At 43.5% G+C, this 26,020-nt stretch overlaps 1 protein-coding gene across 1 annotated transcript in view; it reads left to right on the top strand.

The window, feature by feature from the left end:
- Positions 1–11,004: 11,004 nt before the first annotated feature.
- The window catches only part of cpne5a (copine Va), a 68,742-nt gene continuing 53,726 nt past the window's right edge, over positions 11,005–26,020 (top strand). The window contains exons 1-3 of the mRNA XM_062392874.1: positions 11,005–11,382; positions 24,118–24,158; positions 24,934–24,980. Coding sequence (XP_062248858.1) covers positions 11,273–11,382; positions 24,118–24,158; positions 24,934–24,980 — 198 coding nt within the window. The 5' untranslated portion in view covers positions 11,005–11,272. The remainder of the gene's footprint in view (positions 11,383–24,117; positions 24,159–24,933; positions 24,981–26,020) is intronic.

Genomic DNA, 26,020 nt, shown 5'->3' with positions numbered 1-26,020 from the left:
GAGAGGTCAAAGCCTCTGGTTGTAAACCAGCCTGCACAGGTATGATGATGCCACTGCCATCATTTTTTATCAAGCACATGAATTATCACTATTTCATTAATAACGACGCCTCAGAGTTTGAGTGGACACGTACTAAATAGCTTCAGTTAGCATCCTGAGGTAGAATAATGACTGGGTGTGTTGATGTTGCATGAAGAAAGTGAGATGGAAAATGTGGATGATGCTGTGGCCTGGGATCCTGTGGATGAACAGATGATACATTTCTCTCAGGCTCCCTGCCTCTGAGGTAATTCAATTCATTTTCTTCAATTGATTGACATCGGCCGATGTGCCGTCCTCACTTCATGCAAGCAGGCGGCAATAATGAAGGAATTTCTTGCAATTTGGCTCCTGACAACAAACTGTATCTCTTTCGAAGCAATGGCAGCTAGTGTGTGTGTGTGTGTGTTTGTACATGTTTTTGTTACCTCTTTTGGACATTTTCAGCATAAATACTGACCTTGTGAGGACCAGTAGACCTGATGAGGACCTATAGTCTGGTATCAATGCGGCAAAACATATTTTCTGAGGTCCTGGTTACAGTTAGGGCTTATTAGGGCAAGGTAGGGATCGGTCATGGTTAAGGTAGGGATAAGGTTGCGGTCAGTGCAAAAGATCCAGTAAGCATAGATAATTTACTTTGAAAACCAGTGTGTGTGTGTGTGTGTGTGTTTAGTCTAACTTCATTTGTAAGACAGAGATTTTCTTGTGACCAGTGGTCATCATTACTTCAGGGCTATTTCGATGTTAATGTTAGCCATGTAGTTTGTAGATTCCACAAGTGCACTAAAACATGTATGCTGGTGTGTGTGTCTGTTGTTTATCCATGTTTGTAAGGACCGGTTTGAGTTTTAAACCTTGACAGAATGAACTTTTCAGCAGCTTTTCACTCCCTCAACAGGGGGAACCTGTGGACCTGTCAACTTTGCCTTGCTTCTGTTTGGGCTGCTGACATTTTCACTTTTGCAGCCTTTGATGATATTTGGATTTTCTTTTCTCCATTAAGCTCTTTCTGTCTGTTGCTGTCAAACGTGTTACTGGAAGAAGAACAATCATCTTTTATTTTGCAGGTGACAGTTTGGCTCTTTCTGCGGTCTGCCATAAATGCTCTCTTTTTGAGAACTGTCTCCATCCTCTCAAACAACTGAGATGCATTAACTTTAGAATTTGCAAAGTCAGACCTCTGAGGTTTTTACTGGAAATGTTTTTATACATATTCATTCATACATTTTTAACAGTTGTCTGACTGTTATTTATAGGTTTAGTTAATTGATTACCTCCACTTTCAGGAGGTTATGTTTTTCACCTGTTTCGTTTGTTGGTTTATTTGTTTGCAGGATTACACAAAAACTACCAAATCTGATTTCCTCCAAACCGGATGGAGGGATGGGGCCTGTTCCTAGAAAGATTCCTTTACATCTTTGTGCGGATGTGGATTAATAGACCCTTTCCAGGATATTCCTTCACTCACTTTAATGTTTCATAACAAATAAATCATTGAATGTATCAGACCACTTCCCTTTGTCTTTTATATTTATAAGAACTAGAAACTTATGTGTCAGATTGTGCTGCTTTGGTTGTCAGTTCATCAGTACTAGGGAGTGAACAGCGTCACTGATTTCAAGCATATATCAGTGTTTGAAAATCTACTTTTGCTACACACGTATGGTCACAGTTAATAAGACGGCAAGAATCAGGTCTGTGATGGGACGCAAACAGTGATCCCTGCTGAAGGTCAGAGATGGTGCGACAAAAACAAAGTCAGGATGCATCATGAGAGGTGTAGGATTCAGGGTATTTCATCTTATTTCCGCCTGTCTTACAAGATCTAACCACTTTATGAAAGAGAAACACTGAATACAAAACACTTATAGCAAATGTGTCTTGATTGATAATTTGTTGAATTTATTTATAACATAATAACACTTTATGACATTTGATAGTAGTTTGGGCTTTACAGTCTCAAACAGCTACATGGTTTTAAAAGTCAATCCATGTTTTTTTTTTTTTTTTATGCATACAGCGATCTGATGCAATCCCCACAGCTAGCAATGGCATCAGTCTACAATGACGACTTTTATTTTATGAACAGTGCCGTATACAATCTTTGGTTTGTATTAAGTCTTAATGTCCTCAGTTTGCATGAATGACCAGTAGGTATCTGGACTAAGAAGATAACAGTGATACACTCTGCAGAAGGTGAGCATTAGATTGATTTCTCTGAAAATAAGCAGCTACAAACCTCAATCACACAATATGGCCTCTGAAGCTCTGCCTCTTCAGGCGGCTTCAAGCACACATCATGTGCTTACTTTGACAAACATAATGTAGCAGAATGAGAGTCATGGGAATTCATCGTGACTCCTTGAAGGAGTGACCACATATATGGCATGTAGTCACTTTCATGCAGCAGCGGCGGCAGCAGACGTGGGACAAAAACATGTGGCAGGCAAGACAAACGCAGCCCAATGAGCCGCCGTCAAATGATAGCAACTAATTAGAGTTTTCTCTTCCGCTCAAGGGTCTGTCTTATGATTAAGAGAGCCCGATGAATATGTATGCGATTTTGAGCACAGGGATGGATCTAGGTCAGGATGCTGGTGGATGATGAGCTCTCTGTGAAGTAAAGCAAGGAAACGTGAGGCAACACCAAGCTATTCAGAGAAACCCTCGTGAGGCACGCAGATGTGAGGGGCCTTAACTTTTGCAGATTAGGTCTCTAACAACTTTATGGGGCTCTTTGGAATTCAGAGGAAGGCGGCTCATCCAGCTGAGAGGCCCTAAATGACTTCTCTGGGGATCGCTTCTGTCTGTTAACGCCTGGCATTTAAGCAGAGCAACTGGAGGCATTGATTGGCTCATCCACTCACTGGCAAACAGAATGTGAAACAGATATTTATACAAACATGGTGAAGCCGTGTCATATGTCGCTGGAGCCTGCTGGAGATAGTCTCACCTTTATTGTGGGGTTTACAGATGGTTTGTATGCCACATCCATCCATCCATCCATCCATCCATCCATCTATTCATCCACCTATTCATCCATCTTTTTCATCCATCCATCCATCCATCTATTCATCCATCTATTCATCCACCTATTCATCCATATTTTCATCCATCCATCCATCCATCTATTCATCTATCTATTCAGCCACCTATTCATCCATCTTTTCATCCATCCATCCATCCATCTATTCATCCACCTATTCATCCATCTTTTCATCCATCCATCCATCCATCTATTCATCCATCTATTCACCCATCTATTCATCCATCCATCCATCTATTCATACATCTATTCATCCATCCATCCATCCATCTCTCGGATATGAGCGCTGCCATATTGTACATTTGGAGCACATGTTTGACCAATGGTCAGTCAGTTTCATCTGTAAATCATGATGTTTCACCCCATTTTTATTGCATTAAAAAAATTAAAACCTACATTTTAAATGTCTCATCCATTCACATAGTGTCAGGTAGGGTTTATGCAATTCCAGCAGCCTACCACCAGGAGGCGACTGTGATACTTTGGATTCACTTTTGGGAAGAAGTAATTTTGTACATCTCTACATACATTGTTTGAGCTGTTTAGTTCCTAAAAAGTATAAGATCCATCGATATATACAGCTTATCCGAGGAGCAGGAGCCGATCCTAGCTGACACTTTGCGAGAGGCGTGGAATCACAGGGCCTGGAACACGAGGACAAACAATCATTCAGCTTCTCTAGACCGGAGGAGGAAGCTGGAGAACTGGAGAAAAACCATGCAAAACATGGGGAGCACATGTAATCTCATGGTTCAGGATTCAAACCAAGAACTTTCTTGCTATGAGGTAACAGGGCTAGCCACTGCACCAACGTACCCTGAGTGATGAATCATTATCAATACTAAAGCCAGAGTTCACCTGTCATGATGAGCATCTCCCTGGTCCCCCAGTGGTCTCTGAGGCAAACTGTGTGCAGTGCAGTTTTTGCTAATGATGTTTTCAGTTGTTCTCTCCGGAATCATTACAACTGGAATTACAACAGCTGACAAATTTCACAGCTCATAGTTTTGCTCCCACCAAATTCCTCTGTCTTACACTGTCAGCATTAATAATCGGGTCGATCTAAAGAGCTGAGATCGACGTTAAAGTTTGCATCAAACGTGAGGTGGAGGAGAAAAGACTCCTAACACATGTGAGGGCTGCGAGTCGCCACAGACACGTGATCTCCAGAGGATATGAGAAATGCCCCCAGTATTATTTTCTGTTATTAAAATGTGCCAGCATTTCCCCCCCCTATCAATCACACTTGGGAATTATGAGAGGTAATATGAGTCTGTGGTGCATGACACCTCTCAATAAACGCTGTGTTTTCTTCCAGCTTATATTTATTTTTTTAAGAGAAAATTATGTGAATGAATTGCCCCCTGAAAATCTAAGTCTGTGACCCTGTGCTTTTAAAAGCAAACTTACAAAGCTGCAGCTGAACCTGGGCCTGTACTTCTTCACCTGCTATCACAGGAGAATCTCCGATATTTGCTCCATGAAAAAAAAATGTACGTGCAAATTCTTAAACAGTTTTCAGCCAGAACATGCAGCACAAGTGACAGTCGGAAATAGAGCATCTCTATTGGAAACAAGAAGTGCCTCCATTTTACTATGGGACTGGGTATATCTTCCTTGGCTTAATGACCTGCCTGACAGGGAACTGGCAGCAAAATACGACCGGGTCCCTTCACCACCACTGAAAACAGCCACGCTCCAGTGTTTTAGTGATGATGGTGGTGCAGCGGACGACAATCACTGTAACAGATGAGTCTCCGCTGCACACACATGTACCTCTACATATGTGTCAATCCTGTTCAGACATTCCCGATGTAAAGAAGGGCCTGTCCTGTGATGTCCCTTGTAGTGGTCACACCTCACTGTGTCTCTGTCACATGGTAGTAAGATAAATGAGACAATATGTAAGCATGTTTCTGTGGAGCTCCCTCCACTTCACATTGGTGCAGTGGGGCAGTGACGGACAAAGCCTTGCTTTTCCGCAGAAGTCAGTTTTCTTATGTGTGACTGGAGATCCCCTCACACGGCTTCTCTAGTTACAACCTTAACATCAGCGCGCTGGAGGGATTTAATGCTCCTGTTTCCATTCTCCTCAGAGAAACCACATTGACACACTAATCAAATCATCTGCAATGGAGAATGACAAATGTGTTTCCAGCTCGGCACTGGAACATCGCAGATATATGTCACGGAAGACTGAGTGTGGCTGCACCGTTAGGATTACAGATACTGCATGGAGCTGCAGTGTGTGAAGTTCTGCTGGTGCTGAAAACAAGTTTATGTCTAATTTATTTATGGATTTCCTCTTACTCTTTTTAGTCTTTAGTTATTTTAGACCGCCATGTTACGGGACAACATGGCGGTTAAACCTAACTCTAACCCAAACACATGCAGGTTGAGGTTGTTTTATCTGAAATTCTTAAATGATTGTCTGTCAGGTATGAGAATATTGGACACAGGTGTCGGCATTGACGAATGCTGAGTGCATCTGTTATTAGTGCGTCCGCAAGTATTATTAGAGCTGACTGACCTCTTTTTGTTAATGTATTATTTAGCTCTACATCTACCTGTATTATAATGTATGTTGGCCCGACTCTGTTCAGAAGGTGGTTTTGGATATTTTAGCTTATTATAAAAGGTTTAGACTTTGCAAAACAGGCTATCTACCAAAGTTATATTAAAGGTAAGATGGAAGTTTGTTGTAAAAACACTGTTTGCGTGGTCGCAAGCTCGGTCTGTCGGTATCGAGTTCCTTTCCGCTCTGGTTTTCTCTGGGTGCTCCGGCTTCCTCCTACAGTCCAAAGACATGTACATTGGGTTTAGGTAGATCATTCTGTCAGTTTTCCTGTTTTTTTGTGAATGAAGCTGTGCACAAAGCTGAAGTTTCCACAGAATTAACCCGTCAGTGATTTTCAGCACAGAAAACTTTTCTCCACTTCCTGAACTTACTGAAAGTATCGCCCCCTGGACATTTTTTTCACACCTCTGAATTCCTCAAAGGATTCTCAGACTCAACACTAAAGTTTTTACAGTGAAGTTAAAAGTTCAACGTAAAAAGTTGCATAGTTACAAAAATAGAAAATTGCATTGAAGGAGTTATAGAATAATGAAATATACCAAAGAAATCTTTACAATGTCCAACAGTCTCATCAGATATAGTAAACGTAGCTAGACAAAGTCGAAAAAATAAAGATGGAGTCAAAACATTGTACAAGCAAGCAAAGTAGGAAAGAAATGATTATTTATAAAAACGGAATTCTATTCATCAACACACTATTATGATTAATTCGTTCGTCAGTTATTGTGCACGGCAACACACAGTACTATACAGATGGCACACTTGTCCTTGGAATGTCCTTTTCCACTGAGACGTTGAAACTGAAACATAAAACTAAAACAAACAAAATTCACTTTTAGTATCAATTAGAATAATCACAATATTTCTCCTATGGTACTTTCAGAGGCTGTTGCTTCATAGATTTGAGTTAGATGCAATGTTTTCAGACTGCACAGAAAAATAGATGACTTTACCATCTAGTGTGCTGCTCTTGATTATAACCCTTTTCATAATAAAACTAGAAATGCCAGCAGTATGTGGATGCTCATATCTTTTTCCCTCCCCCCTCTTTCTCTCTGCTTCTCTGAATGTCGTCGCCTTGAGTGGTGGAACCAGCATTCACATGAATACTGTAGTAAATGTAGCAGCGCCGCTGTAGAAAAGTTCTCAATTAAAGAGTAAAACTGTCTTTTCAGTTAACGAGCAGTGTGACATTAAAGTCCCAACTTCAATTCACAAGCCATACATCTGTTTACTTTTTGGAAATCAAGTCAGAACTAATAACACTTCCTGTTTTCTGATTCCTGGATGAACTCTCCTGTTTGACACTGATACAACCTAATGATTCTCAGGCGAGGTCTGAGGTTTATACTGTTGGTTCTGAAGAGGTTTCCACTCATTTATTCTCAATGGATGTCGGAGATGATTGCCTCCTCAGATAGACACTCTGAATGTAAATGCATCCTGTTTGTGAGTTGGTATGTGACTGAACTGGGACCTGATTGTCTCCCTGAGCTGTGCCTCACTGCCCCTGCAGCTGCAACCGAGCTGAAGAGTTGTTGTAAAGCACCTGTTTGTCTCAGAGTCTTTGCCTCACATATCTCTGTCCTCCTCCCTCACAGGCTGAAAACCTCAGGTATAATGTCTAACTTTCTATAGATGGAAACTACCTTAATGCTATGAAAAGTATCATTTTTTTCTTTAATTTGGAAGTAGGAGAAGAAGAAGAAGAAGAAGAAGAAGAAGATGAAGAAGAAGAAGAAGAAGAAGAAGAAGAAGAAGAAGAAAAAGAGTACTTTTTTTATGACAATTATGGATCTAAATGTTGTTTGATTTCAGGAAATATTATTATCACCGACAGCAGACATCTGCAGATTGCAAACAGGTAAATATGTATAGCTCTGTGTTGATTGATCTACCTGCACAGGTACATACAGAGCCTGTGGGGGTGCTCAGGTCTGCAGCAGCGAGGCTAAAGGTTAAAAACAGCTTTTTTACCTAATCACTAGTCCCGAGTCCGGAGCTCATGAACTGGACCACTGCAGCATCTGTCTACGTCCTCATTGCTTATATTAGGTTTTATTTAATGAATGACTCTTCTTCGACAGTGTCAGTCGCGGAGAGCAACACGCCCTCTATCCATCTACATCTGTGGTTTTTCTATGTTAGCAGGTGAGGAAGTACAACACACCCTGTACATTCATTGTGCTCTGCTACATATCATAGCCATGTTAGAAAATTAGGTCTTGTTTAAATCTGGCCCTTCTTTTCCTCGGGAACAATTTTCTTTTCGTTTTACACAGTGTGAGAGCACTTATAGCTGATGTTAACATTATCAAGCTGTTATGGAGAGCAGATGATACAGAAGCAGATGATACAGAGATTATATCATCAGTTCAGTACAAGTGAAACTGCTCTGTCACAGATACAATTCCTGCACTCACAATGTTGCCTCATGCAGTTGAAATATGTATGACACAAATTACCAGGAAAATATGCTTTAAGCTAAAGTTGGGATACTCAACGCTTCTGTGATTATAATATTTTATCGCACACATCTGCATGCCGAAGTGTATTTTGGCAAGATGCTGAACCCTGAATTGCCCATCATAGGACAAGAAAGTGCTGCTAATAGATGCACTGTATGAATGTGTGTGTGAATGGGTGAATGTAAAAATGTACTGTGCTTCGAGTGGTCATCAAGACTAGAAAAGCGCTTTATAAATACAAAACCATTTACCATTCAGTTTGTAAAAGAAATACAACAAGATTATGATTAAACTACTGGACGGATTACCATGAAACATGGTTGAGGGATGTGGTATCAGTCAGATCCAGATCAGGGGGCAGACCCAGGAATTTTTGTATCACTTTTGTAAACATTGGTGTCATCTTGTTGAAATTATCTGTCACGTTAAGGGAACTGATATCTATATGTATGTGTATGAAATGTTTTGCAGTTGGATTGAATTTATGTGAACTACTGGGCTACTGGGTACACATGCTGTCAACATAGAAGCTTCTGTTACACGAGGACAGTACCTCGACTACACATGGTGATATGTTGGTGCTCATGCAAAGGTGTAAATTACACCTTGTTACAACCGTCTAAATGTAGAACAGCTGTGACACAAACAGATCAAACTGTTCTATCGCTGTATAGTTTCAGTAATTGAAAGTATTTGGCACCTGAATAAGCATCCTGTGAATCCCCCTGCAGGTGTTAAGGTGAGGAAATGTGAAGGACCTGTCCTGATCTTTCTTATAACAATTTGATTCTCTTTTACTCGTCTCTGAGGCTCTATTTGATTAATTCATCAGTCAACTTCTTTTTTCATCTTTTTATGTGCGTATAAGTGCTTTGAGTGTAGCAGTTGAGCTAATTTGGGCTTATAGTTGAACTTTTTGGGATGAAAAGATTTACTACTTCAAATACAAACAAAGAAAACTTGTCTGTATTGAGGGAATCTGTAATTTAAAGTAACAGATGTCAATTCAATGTAGTGGAATTAGTGTTCCATTATTCCAACAATCCATTATCCATTAGGGGTTGGGGGTCTGGTTTGCTACAAATAGTCACATATTTCTGGAGTAACTGTAACTGTACTTAACTTTAAGCTTCTGTGCACCAACCACAACAAGGTAATTTCCTGTATGTGCAAATATACATGGAAATAAAAATAATTCTGATTCTGATTGTCGCGCCGTAAGCTGTTGTTACTGCAGATCTTCAGGTATGTTTGAACCACGGCTCCTCCTCCTGCTGTAACTGAGCCTTTCTGGTGGTACCACACACACAAACACACGGACGCACACACACACACACACACACACACACACACACACACACACACACACACACACGCACACACACGCACAGAGCAGTAACTATGCTCCTGCCAGAGCTGTAGGAAGCCAGGCGGCACGGGGTGGGAACAGCAGAGACCCACTCAGCAGGCGGCTATAGGGAAAGCATATTTAAGGGTGTGCAAAATCAACCAACCTAGGGCCACCCTGAGGCCTAATTACAGAGGGAACATGAGTAATGAGGAGGCAGAGTCCAAAATATGCAGCCTTCGTCCCCCAATCAGCCTTAGTTCCCCTCCCAGGTGTGTAACTGTACATACAGCAGCACTTTACCAATGTGCGTAGGACTCCCACTGAGCTCACCCCTCTGAAACGATGCTTGAGAATGATGGACAGCTTGTAGTGTGGACCACCTAAACATAGTTTCTGTGGCTGCATGAGTGTTCAAGTGTGAAAATAGAAGGTGCCACAGTGTGCGACATTGAGAGTCTGATGATGTCACAAATGGAGGCAGTTCTTAGCGAAAACAGATGATTTGTTGAGAGTTTATTCTCCATCTCCATGTGAGAGGAAGTTGGTTATTTGCAACGGATAACTGAGAGGATGGTTTCATGGGCACACATGGAGTGATTTCTTAAAAACAGTTTTGCAGGAGAGAAACAATCACTCTGACCACTGATCCTGTCGTCTGTGATTTCCCGGGAAATTGGTCGCAGTGACTGATGGTGATACGACACAGATAGACACATACACACTGTCCACAGAGTTGCTGCCGCGGTTTACCTTTGAGTTATTCGTTTCACAGTTTGAATTCCTTCACATTTCACCAGGCGGATTACTGATGAATCGGAAATGGAGCTCCCCAGGGAGAGCACAGCCTCCCACGCAGTCTCTCGGTGATGAATATACAGTAGCCAGGGTGTGTGTGTGGGCGTGTTTGTGTGTGTGTATGAGTGTGTGTGTGGGGAAATATCAAACAACAGTTTTTATTGGCAGGATAAACAGGAAGGAGGGTGTGACTGAGGCTGCAGGAGTTTGAGGAGCTGTCCAGATGCTGAAGGAGCATCAAGCAGCCTTTCAATTAGTGTTAAGAGCTGGTGGCTCTGCAGGAGCTGGTGGCATTTTAATAATCTTTCAAAATGAACTACTCCTCCATTCAAGTGACCCTAAGGTTCTGCTTCAACATTTCATTTTGACTTTAATTTGAGCCTGAAGTTTCTTGAATATAAACAGTAACAGGAGAAAGGTTCATTAATAGGTGGATCAATTCAGTCATAATATTTCACATTTAGGGGATGCATCTATTCTGAGGGGATACTGGATGAAAAAAAAACTATTCACGACCCTCTGTGCTTATTTATTTTCCTGTTTGAGCCTCTTAAAACCAATTCGGACTTAAATTAACGATCCATCCAACCACAGATCAATAGCGTGAATCTGCAGCGAGTGTCAGTCGCAGCCCAGCATGCAGGAGAATGCAGACAGGAGGGGTGGAGTTCCCAGCTCTTACTTTTCCAGCGCTCCTCTGGCTGAAGAGCTCAGTCTTTGCCTGGGAAACAGCGGAGTTGGCGCTGATGCGTCCTGGCATGTGATCCCACCTCAGTCACGTCAGTCTCCTCCGCGCTGCAGCTTCCCCACATGTAACTTTCCATGCAGTTGTTGCCCGTCCAATGCACAGCACATAGGAGCTTCGCCTGGACCGTATCTGCTCCTGCTCGCTCTTGCGCCGCGCCGCGCGAAACCTCTCCACCGCCGGCTCTCCAGGTTCAGAGGGATTCGCTCGGGTCGGGGGTTGTTGTTTGCCCCGGTCTCCTGCACACATGGAGGGGGACGTTATGGACAAAGTGGAGGCCACGGCGACGGTCCATGACTTCGACCCAATCAGCGGGAGCATCCCGGCCACCAAAGTGGAGATCACCGTGTCCTGCAGGTGAGTGGGTCCAGTCTCCCGCTGCTGCGTCTGCGTCATGGTTCGGGGAGCTCCGCGCTCTTTGGATGCGGTTTGCTGTGACCAGACTGGACATTGTCAGGAGCAGGCGAACAAGCAATTATATAAATGTGTTTTGAAAGTAAGGTTTAATATTTGTGTCTGAAAAAGATGATTTATTTTAGAGATTTCAAACTTAAAATAGTCTTTGGTACAAAGGACCAAGACAAGACCTCATTATTATGTGTCAAAATAAGAGATATGTCTTCATAGTTTTAAATTATGAATTAACATAGTATCCAAATCCGATTGCACTAATGTCTATATTATTAATAAATCGCTTTAAATGTGAGCATCCCTGAACTTTTGCGTCTTTATGGTTTCACCCAGTTTATTTCGCAATTTGCGGTTTTACTGTGTGTTTTAGATAAATCATCATCTGATCCACCGGTGAGTCTCGTGAGTGCGTAGCTCTGTGCGCGCGCCACTTTGCGTGCCACAGGAGATATCGACCGTGCGTGGAGTTTGTTGGTGCGAGCGTGCGAGGTCCCCCCCCCGCGGCTGCGTGTCAAGCTAGGTGTTGCCACCGCTTCGCCAGCAGTTTGTTGCAGAAACGTTAAGACCCAGATTTGCACCCCCCTCTGCTTGTGCATTGGAGTTCAACTGTATCGCCTCTGCCCCCCCTCCAAAAGCCCATTACCATTGATGTGACTTCAGCTGGATATGGGTGGGGCAGCTCTGGTTGCAGGTCACTGTGTTTGCTGCTGCCACCTATTCAGTGCAGCGGTTAGGTCGACTGGTTGGGTCAGTGTTAATTATTGAAGTTGATTCATGTCTGTTTCTTCCACTTGGCCCTAATCCACAGTGTTTAGCTGTTTTCACCTCCTGGCTACATCAGTCCTCTATATGCATGTAAATAAGGATAACGATGAAAAACGGATCCCGTAGCCATTTCACTAATGAATGTACACAAAACCACAGGCTGGAGATTTATCGAGCAAACACCCGCGACATTCTTCTTCTTATCTCTCCTTCACTCAAGTCAATGATTCGGAGAGAGATCTGCTTAATTGTTCATTTAGTTGTGAAAAAAATCTGCTTCATCAGCCGCTTTGAAATCTAGCATTGCTGTTGTCACGTAGGCGACCTTATAATTCACCCTTGATATTGATTCATTATACAGAATATGCATTATGCACATTAATTATGCAGAATACAGAGTGGGCAGGTTGAGAGGACGGCGCAGCGGTGGGGGGTGTGGAGGCAGTTTGAAGACGGTGAACACCATTGTTCCCTAGGTCCACTGTATGAAAAAGGCAAGAGCAAGTGTGTGTGTGTGTAAGGCTGCAGGAAGCCCAGGTTGTGTGTGTTTTGTCTATTTCGGGGCGTTTGGTGTGAGTTGCAGCTGGACTGTTATTTCCCTCTTGGTACGCAGTGTTGTTATTGTCTTTCGTACTTTAAGCTGCAATCTCCGTTGATGCCTCCAGGCTCTGTGGATCTGCTGCTCCCTCGTCTGTCGTTAACATCTCTCCAAATAAAGACCTGCTCCAGCACACGATTTGGTAGCAGTAGAAAACTCATGGCTGCTTTCACTTAGCAGCTGTGGCTCAGGAGGTATAGGGCGGGTTGTCCACTGACCAGAAGGTTGGCGGTTAGATCCCCAGCTCCCCCCATTCTGCGGGGGGAAGTGTCCTCAGGCAAGATACCGAGCCTTTAGCTCTTTAACAGCTTATTAAAACTGCAAAAGCGACATATCAACACAGACCATTTACACTCACTTGGCCTCGAAGCATTGGTCTGTTTTACATGGACATTCTTCAGGTCCTGTCTCGTCTTCTTTGTGACTCGTGGGGATTGTTACTGTCGCTCCGTTTTGAGGACTGATTCAGAGATCAAGCACTGGACAGCTCGAAGGATGAACAAATAGGAAATACACGTCCATGCATGCAGCCATTCCTCCCCCTCATCAGCATCTGTGTTAGTCCGACAGCAGCACATGGAAACAATGGGTGTCGAGGGTGAGCGGCACAGGCTCTACAACTCCGTAATTGATTCAGTGAGCCTGAAAGCCCGGAGACTGCAATGTGCACGAAACTGAATTGTGGCGTGCAGCCCTGCAGGCATTGTCCTAACCCTCTGCCAATATGGCAGCACGCCCCATGAAAAACTGGAGGAACTGAGGCAGACAACCTCTTATCAAAACAAGTATATATCGGCGCGATGGCACATTGTTCCACCCTCTACGGCTGTGATTGGTTTTACTCACAGGTCAGCCAGTGAGCCGAGCCCAGTGCATCTGCTCCTCTCCTGCTGGGGCGGCACTCCAGCTTCGCCATTTGACGGCTCTTCAGACAATAGCGACCTCTGTTCCGACATCTGCGGAAACCGAACGCATGGCAGTAAATACAGTTCAGTGGGTTAGGGCCGGTTGGCTCGCTGGTGATTAAACAGGCGTCATCCCACCTTTTTCGTGGCAGTAATGAGGTTGATCATTAGTTACTATTTAAGCTGCTCTGATGAATATTTCAGGAGTTGTCTGTGCAGTTTGCTACATCAGGCCCAATTTATGAGCAGAGTGGTAAATATAAATCCTGGTGGATTGTGGAGTGTGCCCTTTCTATATCTCAGTTTACCAGACCGTCTCTGAGTTCCCATGTACAATGACTTCAGGGAAGCTGGGGCTTCAGCTCTGTGAAGCACAGTTTTAGAAATGAACGCTGGAAAAAATGTGCGCACTGACAAAAACCAACAAAGCCCCTTTGACGCTCGACACATGAAATTTCATTTTGGGAAAATAATATTTTCCCCTGCATATTTGATCATCACAGTGCAGACCCATGTCCTGGATTTTAGTATTGTACTTGCCTGTGTAGCCAGATTCAAGTACAAGGAACTTGCTGATAGATAAGCCTGACAACCCTGACAAAGGCTTACAACCTTTATCAGCATAAAAGAGCTAAATCATTTCTTTCACCTGACAGATTACATGTTGCCATCTCTTATAGATAGTATCAGTTCAGAGGGGAGGAAGGGGAAAGAAAAGAGCAGGATGATTTGGGCACTGTATCACTAAATCAAGTACATGATTTTCTCTTAACATCCCAAAAAAACACCAGGGACGAGGATGCAGCTGGAATTTTAATCTAAATCTAAGCAAATCAATGAGGGCGTACTATAAAAAGTTATTGGTCCTTTGCAGCGCATCAAAACAGACCATGAGTCTTCTGTAAGAAGTGGAATTGGCTGACAAAGCCACCCTCCCTGCCACCGGCCCTGCCTCCCACCTGTCAGCTTGATCATCAAACTTTATCAGCCTCGATTGCTCATTTCGTCAGGATGAAGACGTCCGCTCCGTCCTCTGTCTCTGCCGTCGCTCCCGCGCTCACTATAACCGTTCATTTGCTGTGATAGATTGGTTCGAGTAGCACTGCATCCAATCAATGCATTCCACAGCTTGGGGGGTCTAACTCAGCCGGGCTGCTCTGTTCCCGAGGGATTCATTACCTGGCGAAACCCACCAGAGGTCACGTGACTGCCACAAACCGGTGACAAATGCTCACGGGAGAGCGTCCCTGGCACACGAGTCCACTGATTGCTCTTCCCCCGGGGGTCACTCTGGAAACTCGGGGCATGCTTCTCCATATGAGCTCCTCCCCAGGCAATCGTTGCAGCAGAGGAGGAAGTTTAATGAAATCATCAGGACGATTAGCGGTGGGTTGCATCGCTGCTCGATCCGTCAAAAACAATAGCTTGTGCGGCGCAATTGGGATGCAAGCTGCGTAACCAACCTATTGTTTATTTGAGTGTGCTGTTGTGGCCTGTAACTCTGCTGCTGTTGTTGTGTTAATAGCTGTTGTTGCTGTTAGTCTCATTCAGTCGTGGCTACACATTCAATCAAACCCTGTGACCTGGTTTATCTTGTTCAAACATCCTTTTGTTTTTCCCCGGCAGGAACTAGTTGGCATTGCGCAAGAGTTTAAAACATGAATAAAAGATCTCCCGTCTGTGTCGGAGAGAAGTTTAAACTTGTTTTTGCTCTGCCGTTGTCTTCATATCGCGTTCTGGGTTCACACTGACCTGAGGCCACCTTGCAGCTCTTATCTCGTAGAGCGGCTCGAGTCTGTGGTTGACGTGTCACATCTGTTTTGGGGATGAGAGACACGACGGTGCCAGCAATTTCTTCTAATTTTGGGGAAGTTCAGATTGCAGCAGGCGAGTCTCACAGGTCGATGAAGCGGATGATTATGCATGAACCCCTGACACAGTGAAAATAGGTTTGGATTCCCAGACACTTGGCTTGTGGTGGTGTCAGTGTTATTAATATATTCTCTATGGGGTGTATGAGAGCAGAGGGGGGATCCTGCAGAAGCACAGTTGTGGTGCCAGTGGTTTCTAACACCCTGCATGTAGCCTGTGTCATCTGAAAGTGTTGATTGGAGTGACAGGAGAAGTCAAGACCGCGGCGTTGCTAAAATAAATCAAAGCGGTCCCTCTTGGCTCGGAGGTATCAAACTGCTTTTGTCACTCTTTCCAGAGAACCTGAAGGGTCAGCAGCGTGTGGGAGTGGTTGTCTGTGTCGAGGGAGGTTCGACCCAAGATCACAGCGTCTCAGGGAAATGTGAGAGCCGGTGGTGGATTTGTACAAAGGGAGACAGGTTGCTCGGTGAAGATTTCACCACATTATGTTGCATATGCTCAGGATCTGTAACTTGTTGACATTCTTAGCTTATGGGCTAGACAGGCTACTCATTGTCAGATCATTGTCATGTCTGTAGACCAACCTGAGGTAGGAATCCTTCTTCGCTACAGTCATTGTCGGGTTTATGCTAGTTTCTTTCTTGTCTTGTCCAGGGTGTACCCCGCCTCTCACCCAACGTCAGCCGTGATTGGCTCCAGCTCCAACTGCAACCCTGACAGGATGAGCATTATAGATAATGGATGGATTGTACAGTTTCAGCCTTTGTGGGAGAGAATGGGCATTTGCCTTTGCTCCGACGCTGCAGAGCCGAACCATCCATTTTTGTTTTGTGCCTTTCAGCGTTAGATATAAAAGTTGTGGAACAAAGCATCGCAAAGTTCCAAAAAATCTTTATAAATCCGACAAAATCACATCTTGTAAATATGGAGCTGTCGGAGAATGTCCATTTATGAAATCATGAGTACCAGCTCAGCGGCTTGTTCAACTCAGACGGAAGGAGAAAGTAGTGTCCATGAAATCTACTCCACTTACTGCTGACTGTCTGACAATGTAAATGCTGCATTTAACTGGAGTGAACATTTACCAGACACTGGAAATGAGACATGATATGGAAATTGACAGTGTAGGCAAACCACTGAATCAAACAGACTTGAAAGTATTTGGATTTATTAGTTTGCATGGACAGTGAGAATATGGACAGTTAGGGAGTGATGAAGTACCATGAAAGAGTGTCCATTAACCAGAAGAGCGTAGGTTTGAATCCCATCTCCTCCATTCCACATGTGTCCTTGGCCAAAATATTGATACACAAAGTGCACCTGAAGGCTGTGTGAGTGAGTGGCCATCACTTTACAAGTGACGCCTCAAACTCTTTATGATAATTTTGCAAATATACCTTGTGACTTTAAAGAAACAATTGAACAATCATAAATATGCAAAATAGAAGATTAATGGAGATCTTTTCCCATAGCCAACTAGCCACCAAGCGGGTGGCTCAGATAACCAAGTGGGTTTTAACGGTTCTGTCCACCAACTTTTGTGATCTCTCCAGTAGTGTCTGCATATTCTTGCTTTCAAACAAACAAAAGCATATGAAAACACAAGCTCCTCGGTTGGGCAAAAAACATACAACACATAAAACATGTTGATAACACATGGACACCTGCAGGGCAATTAGTCATCAGCGATTATCAGCAGCAGTGACCCACAGGTAAAGATCTAAAAATCTTCTAGTGCAGCTTCCATGTCTTAATCTGATTATCTGGTCGTCTGTTGAGAAACTCCCTGGAGCATTAACTCACAGTCCAGTGTTTACATTACGTTTACATGTCGAGTGTGTGACACAAAGTGATCGACCTCTGACAACACGCAGCGCTAGTCAGGGTTGAGATACCTGCCTGTCTGCGTCTGATGTCAACTGTCAACACTCATCGAGGCTTTTTATCCCATCAGGGCCGCTCGCAGTCATCTCATCCCTCACTAATCTCACTTAGTGTTACCCTCAGAGAGAATTCCTTCCACGCTTTATTGTCATTATCACTATTTGAAATTGACCCGGTCCCTCCGCTCAACACTCCACTGAATCCACGGCTTTTCTCTGCGTCTCTATTTAATGATCAGCTACTGTCATTTCAAAGCTGAGACGTCGGTGAGATTAGGGCTGCTTTGCTGTGCCTGACTTGTTCCTATGGTGTACCAGTGCTTTATGTTGCCTGTCTCAAGTACACTGGTTATGTTCCGCCTGCGGAAGCTATTCGTAGCCTGTTTTTTTTTCAGGTGGAACAGAGAGATGAAATTGGCATGAATTCATAGTGGGCTAAGTGCACCGCGCACTCCGAGCTGTCACATTGTGCAATTAGCGGTGATATTATTCCCAGGTCAGACATTAGTCACATTCCGAAAGCCACCCTGAAACAGGGAGTCACATCGTAGTCACATTCACATTTATTACAAGAGCAGAAGAGCAGTTCCATGACTGAGAGTCTGTCAGTGCCTGTGAGACGGTTGCAGGGATCCCAGGTTGGACAGAGACAGAATAATTAAACAGGTGGAGGAGGAGAAGAAGGCACCTGCTGGCATCCCAGTAAAGGTCAGCAGATGGGGTCTGTCACTGGATGTAATGGATTGGATTTCATATTTTTTTATTATTTAATTTTTTTAGATCAAGACACAAGCAACACAACATCTGTCATCTGTCGCCATGCAGGGATTCACCTATGCAATTCAGATACAGATCATTTCTACTAATGAAACGTGCAAGAGCTTCAGGTTTTTATCAGTTGTTTATATCGTTTGTTTTCAATTCAGCCTGTATCTGATGACTTCTCACGAAAAAACGAATTGTAAAGTCAATTTTGTAAATTAAAAGGCTCCCCTTGGAAAACATCACATTTCGGTTTCTATTAGAGAATTCCTACGGTTTCTATCAAATGCTGGATGAACCCCTGCAGCAGCGTACGCATCCTCCTTTTTGTTCTCTGACCTTTTGACCCCTGAGCCGCTGCTTAAGGTTGTATTAGTCAAGAAAATGGACCTCCTGACCCTGTGGTGTGTGAGTGGAAAGAAAACCGGTGTTTTCAGTGAATGAGTAGAGGGCCACAGGCAGGAGGGGAAAGTGAAATGAGAGTGAAACCATTCTTCATTCTCCGCTCCCAGCCATCTCCTATTGTTTCTACCGTGACAAAGAGACTTTCCTTCCTCTAACCCACTCACAGACTCTCAAGGTTCCATTTGCTTTTAAGAGGCAATGAGGCAGCAGTTCATACAGGACCCAGCCGGCCATATTGGTGATTATTGAAAATTGCTTTACACTGAATTAACTTCTTTTTTCACCAAGGTGCCAATTACGATTTCGAAAACTCTTAGGAAAAGGGATAATTAAAGGAGTGCTGACAATAAGGCACTGCGGGTGCAGGAATTCATTTCCCACATTTATTTAGTTTAATCATCAATCAGATGGAAGACGGATCAGCTTAAATGTCTCCATGAATCTGATTAAAAGGGAGCACCTACTCCTCATATATTCTTCTAAATTAGATCTCAGTGCCCGGCCGCAATTCTGGAGGTCATTCCCTATTCACTGGGGATGGAACTATTTCTCAATATTTTCACCAAGTAAAGCACTTGCTCACATTTATTTAACCAGCCTGTACATTTAATTGCAGAGCACTTGCATCTATTTAGTGCCGCCACTTTCAGCATTTTACAGATTTGCCTGGTCCTGGCTTTCTAATTTAATTAAGTATGCATAACCAACACCCTCAACCACAATGAACTCAATAATAAACAATTTTTTTTTTGCGGGTATTAGGAAAAAAAAGTAATTAAACGTTAAGTGAAATCAATTTTCTTGCGCAGTGGTTATTAAAAGGTATAAGTAGAGCTGGGCAGTAAAACAATATCAATAACTATCGCAATATGACTTTCATCAATAGCAGGGTAGGAAAAGTCAAATATAAGTGCTGTGCATATGCCTTGTGTAAACACTCTGAGGAGGTCTCACTCAGTGTAACATGACATAACAAGGTGTTTGTCATTCTCTGCTCAGAAGGACGAGTTTATAATCACATCCTCATTGAGGAGCGAAAAATCGAACTTAAAATAATACTTGAAATAATTTGACATTTGACATTTGTTGTGATTATTATCAATACTGACTCATTCGAAAAACATAGGACTGTTACTCGTTGGCCTTATGTGTAAATGTGGACGTAGCCCTAGTATTTTCCACAAAATATAAAATAGATGTATATATGACAAGAGGAGATAATCACACATAGAGATTTAATGAAGGCGGGGACATCAAGAGGAATAAGAAAAGTGGTGTTAGCCAATTTTTCGATTCCCGTGTTTCACTAATGGGCTGAAACCAGGTTGGTACATGAAATGTGTGGATGAAACGTAGCTGGCCCCTTGTTACTTTTGTCCTACTTTTTAATGAACTTCATCCTCGTCAACCAACTTTTCTCAGCAGGAGCTTTCGGGATAATGATCTTCTTCTCTTATCCCACATGAGGTTTGTGGAGAGAAGTGGTAACTTTTGGACAGGCTGCAGCGTCACTCCTGTGAAAGCAGACCGATCATCTGAGATGTTAATTCTCATCCTGCAGTGGTCTCTGGCCATGTGCACGGTGAGATGGAGGATTAATTTGTTTTGGTGTATAGATGTGAATTCTAATCACTACTCGTCATAGGGGGCATGTGAACTTGAAGGCTTGTTTTCCACAGTAATCTCAGACAAAAGTGAAATAGGATGTCATGTTCTCCCATTTTTCAATATGCATGTGCACTCTCCTCCCAACTAAGACACGGGATTAAGTGATGGACGGGCTAATTGTCTGAGGGTTACGGATGCCAGACACTAACAGGTGGATATAAAGAGGCAGTTAGTCACGGATGACGTTGTTATCTCCAGCGATAATTACGCTGATAACGTTCCAACTCTTGTCAGGTTAAGCTTAAGGCTAATACCTGCCGAGGCTGCATGTGTTATCCCCCCCAACGTACCCCTGTGACAGAAGATTTCATGTCCACGATCGACGTGCACATGAATGATGTCCTGTTGCTTGGATTCGGTCCTGAAATCTAATCTATATTCATTGGAATCTTGGCTGTCCCCTAAAGGGATGAGGATTGTTCTGAACTGCAAGTTATTTATTGACACTGCTCAGCAAACCAGAAACGAGACATATTTATACTCTTGGCTCTTGCAATACATTGATATGCTAATTGTGTTGTGGCCATCTGGAAAGTGTCATCTAAAATGTTGAATGAAGGTGACTGATGGTGGATTTGTCCTATACTCGGAAGGTAATGTCTGTTTGATTAGATCTTCTGCAGTGAGAGGAGGGAAAGGTAAAAGGAATGATCAGAGAAAAATTGCAGAAATTCCCCCCTAAAAAAATGAAAAAATCCAGCCTGGAAAAGGCAAAACAAATACCAATCAATTAAAATATGTTAATGCTGCTTGCAATTCTGATCTTGAATGAGATAATCAGTGAGAGTCTGGCGGAAAAAGATGTTGGAAGATGATTCAGTGTCGGTGAACTGGATATCAATGCAGTGATTGCAGTTTGTGCTTTGATGATGCTGGGGCTGTTGTAGGAACCCTGGCAGGCTGTAGTAGCCTGATTTTACTTTGGTTGTGGTCCAAACCTAGGGAGCCGTACCAGGAACCGAATGAGCGTGACTTACATAACTCCACGAGAGCCGGATCCGAGGTGAGAAAACATTGCGGCACCCGCGAGCACGCTGTGGCCTCCAGTGACTCCAGGACGCTGCAGTGAATATGAAATGAGCTTCTAATTTAGCCCAGGGATGCATAGTGAAGGTCCTGCTCGATGTATTGATAGTCCCATGTTGCAGTGAGCGGTGGAGTCCTCATACACTATGTAGTAGTGTGCGTTTCTGGCTCGATGCTTTCTGGCCCCGAGGTCAGAGCCACCAAGGCACGAACCAGCTCCACTCCTCACCTCCGTGCTGCAGTGATGCTGAGCTGCCAGAGCTTTACATCACACTTCCCTCTGTGTTGTTGACAGTGGCGATGGATAAACCATATTTTTGTGAGCGCGATATGATAATGAATATATAAACCCTGCGAAAAAGGTGACCTTAAAAGTGATAAATAAAACAATAAAAAAAAATGGAACGGCACCATGTATTTTTTATAAGACGGAGACGCAACACCTGAGAAAAACAAATCAGAAAAAAGATATTCGTAATGTTTCATGGTGTCCTTTGTGGTTGCACTGCGCGCTCTCCTCTCTGACACTGGCATAATGCATTCCCTATCCCCCCACCAATACTGCACAACCAAGCCACCAGCAAAATGCCTGGTGCGTCGAGATTACATACAAAGTCACTGCAAACATTTTATTAGACGTGAAATTCGCTTATATCGCGGCGCGCCACACGTCTCCAGCATTCAGGTAAAAATATTTCAACTCGGGTGACAGCTAGAGACAACACCCTCTAGTAATGACTGGAGCTAGAGGGAGATTTCACCTGGACAGCCTCAGGTAGCAGTGGAAACAACATTCATCCAGACACAGGTCCTGGAGTAGCAGGTAAAAGTCCCGGGGCTGTGTGCTCTTCCGGATCGGCTCGTGGATCCAAACACGACAGCGCTGGCTTCTCCGATGTTTCCCACAACACAAACACCGCAGCAGCTTTAGTTACTTCAGCCAGTAAAACTCCTCTCCTCTCTCCTGCTGGCTTCCTCCGGTGTTTCCGCAACACGTCCCACGCAGAAACTGTGTCCCTGTCAGACAGAGCGGGTGAATACTCATCTGTTGTGTTTATCCTGAATAAACTGTGTGACCACAGCACAACACTTAATACATCTAATTCTGACCTTAACCCTCAAACAGGGTCAGAAAGTGAGGGCCGGCCAGAATGTCCTTACTCCGTATGGTCCAGGCTCAAAATGTTTTTTACAAAGATATCTGTGCAAGTACACACATGTATGCAAATCACACACTCACCAGTGGTGGACAGCAGACAGGCGGTAATGCAGACCACAGAGACCACTCATGTTGACCATGCTGTAGCTCTAAATGGTAGTAAAACCGTACTAAGTAAAACGCCAATAATCTCACCACCTGTTCAACGAGCTTTAAACACATAGAGAAGTGATATTATAAACCCCCAAACACCACTGTATATGTTGTACACAGCCACAGAGAGGTTGTTAAGGAATGTTACGGATGAACTCAAAGGAAAGCTGCATGTATGTAGACCGCCTGGTTAATTTGCCACATATCTGACAATATGTGGCCCAATTTTGTAAACTTCCAGCTACCGGTTGACAGCAGCCGCCCCCTCACATGCAGCTTCACCTGCAGGGGATGAGTCCACATCAGCACAGAGGAGGAGGAGGAGGAGGAGGAGGAGGAGGAGGAGGAGGAGGAGGAGGAGGAGGAGGAGGACAGAGGGGAGGATGATTCTGAATGATGTCTGTGTTTGTTCACGCAGCTTCACTCGGTTTTTTCATGTCAGGAACATCATTTAGTTTATTGACATCCTCCATTTTTTTTCCCAGAGAGACACGATTTAGTTTTTCATTGTGCTTTAAAAAAAAGATAACAATCAAATACCAATAGGAGTAACAATAAAGAACCAGATACAGTGTGTACTGTATTGCTCAAAATGAGTTTACCCTGATGAGAGAACCCCCCCACTGCATGGCAGCCTCAGCCTACATGAGCCCGTACACTCACTCAGTTTGCAAACCCCTGACTTATCATGTGTAGCCCCGGAGGATCGGGCCACACGTTCACACCATTTGACTAATCACATGAAGCTCGATGCCGCTAGCCGTCAGCTATTGGCTGAGGAAGCGTAGCAACTGAGTTTGCAGGCTTCAATATTTGTTGATTTAGCACAAGTCTTATCTTCATTGTAACGTTTAACAATGTTATCGCACATAACATATTTTCCCCATATGGTGCAGGGTTAGTTGTCATGGATGTATGAAGAGAAATGGATATTGCGTTCCTGGATAGACCAAAAGTTATTTTGGTGGATGCTCATATTTTTTTTCTTTATCATTGTCACAATCAATTTCATTATCAAATAATCTGGAATAAATGTTCTTGATTTTTCAACACATTTCAGAACCAACGTCCACAATTCTAATACATGTAGTTTACTCTCATGAAATGTTTGTCAAAGAATATTTTTTAAAATGATTTATCACTTTTGTTGCAGCCAAAATATTTTTTTGTATATGAACCTGTTTAATTAATTTTATTTCTGTGCTCAATTCTGTCTGTGACTATTAAATCAGTTCAGAATCCTGCATCGTCTTATACAGTCTTGTTATAATGTTGCCCTGAACCATGTGGATATCATGATTCACCATATTCCTTGTGTGTTTTCTATCAATGCAACTGAAAAACATGTTCCCTCATTAGAATGTGTTGGACTACGCAGCCTGTGTGTCCTCTGTGTCCTTTCCCTGAGCTGCTCATTGTTCTGCTCTCAAATGAAAACTCAAGGACAGTAAGATTCTAATATGTACTTGTTTCCTCCTCCCACAGGAACCTCTTGGACCGAGACACTTTCACCAAGTCCGACCCATGTAAGTTTTTCGACTGTGATAATTGCAGCTTAGCTCCTTGCTCAGTTTCTCTGACACCGCATCTCCTTTCAGCACAGCTTGACTTCTTCTTTTTTTAACCTTTGCTGAGCTTAACTTTGATTAATTTTCAAAGTATTCCTTGAAGATCTGCATATTATCTGCACAGTAATGTGACAACCTTTGCTCACTCAGAGCTACAGAAAGTGCCTTTATGCTCGCAGGGTATAAACGTCAGCCTTTGAATACAAATGGGGATCTTTCGGTGAGACGCACAGGGGGGGGGGACCACCATAAAGGAATTTTCTTAGATCCTTCCTGCAGGATAGAGAACGATGGGGGCGTTATAAAGGGAGAAGGCTCAAGGCCTTTGTATAAACAGGCTCCTGTGGAAATATCACACTTGCCCTGTTTTGTATTCGTCTGAAGATGAACCTTGGGATATATGATGGGTCACGTAGCCTTAGCGTGCCTGCTTGCTTAAGGGCTTTGTTCTTTGCATGTGGACATCACACGCAGAATGTGATGCAGCGCGGCCCCATCAAGCTCGGCACTTCATCTATGCTGTCGGGGCGTGGCGGGATGATAAATGACGATTGTCAGCAAAGGAGCGATATAACAAACAGTGTTTGAATAAGTGGGATGCTTGATTGAAATTGTTTGGTGACAATTTATTTCCCCTGCTCATCCTCTTCTTTTTCTATTTACCGCCTCCTCCTCCTCCTCCTCCTCCTCCTCCTCCTCCTCCTCCTCCTCCTCCTCCTCCTCCTCCTCTCAGTGGTCGTGTTGTACACCCAGGGCGTGGAGACCAAGCAGTGGAGAGAGGTAAGATATCACATCGCTTCTGTCAACACAACTCAATCAGTCTGTCTCCTCACCGTGACAGCCGGCTCCCTGTTTACAGACCCTGGCAGCTCCCTCCGAGGGTCAATGCTGTGAGTGCCAATCATTTTCAATTGATTGACCCTGTGAATACCCATGTGCTGGTCAGCACTGTGTTAGCTGTGACTGATTGGACCGATTAAGGTGACAGCTACACGTATCGATAAAGATTTGCCTCTGCGGCTGACTTCCTCCTCAGCCATCGGCCGCTGGGATTAAATTAGATGGGAGAGGCAAGTGAAGTGGAGGGAGGAAGAGATTTCTGCGAGACACATGGTCCTTCTGGGATTACTATTTGTCCCCATAATCTCAATGGTTGGGCATACACAGAAATTCCAAATTAAATTACTTCTCAGTGGGGAATACTTTAAATCCTCTCTTTTTGTTCAAAGGCAGCCCAATCATACCTTGAACATGAAACAAATTAAAAAAACTATATCCAGCAGAGTCAGAAATACGCAACACAGTTAATACCGTGTTTACGTGCCGACAAAGACTTCGTAAGATCAAAATGTTTTGCTTCTGCTTTAACGCTCAAAATGTTGTTTTGATCGAAAAGGATGTTTTTTGACTCCACAGAGACCTCGATGTCACGCTGCTGCACAAAGTGTCACAACAGATTTCCTCAATTCAGAGTGAAGAATTTCAGTTTTCACCATTGCCTGGGTTCTTAGAAATAGAGGAAGGTTTTAACATGTTTGAGTGGTGAGACATTTTGTAACCTCAATATGGCCCAGCAGCACACTAATGTTTGACCTGCTGTAAATGTGGGGACCATCACTGACATAATGCAGTGCCTAAACATGAACCACAACAAAGCCTGAACCTAAATGTGATTCAGAATGTCCCCATTAACAGAGTCTTAAAGAATATGAGGGATAGGCTTGTGCACTTCTCATCGAGAGATGGATGATAATATCTCTCATGCCTGCACGGTTAATAAGCTGCAGCTGGCAGACCATACGTTTTGTCTAATGACAATG

This window comes from Platichthys flesus, chromosome 7, assembly GCF_949316205.1.
Source record: "Platichthys flesus chromosome 7, fPlaFle2.1, whole genome shotgun sequence".
Classification (NCBI taxonomy): Eukaryota; Metazoa; Chordata; class Actinopteri; order Pleuronectiformes; family Pleuronectidae; genus Platichthys; species Platichthys flesus.
Note: the sequence above shows the minus strand (reverse complement) of the source record. Positions and strands in the feature narration are given on the sequence as shown.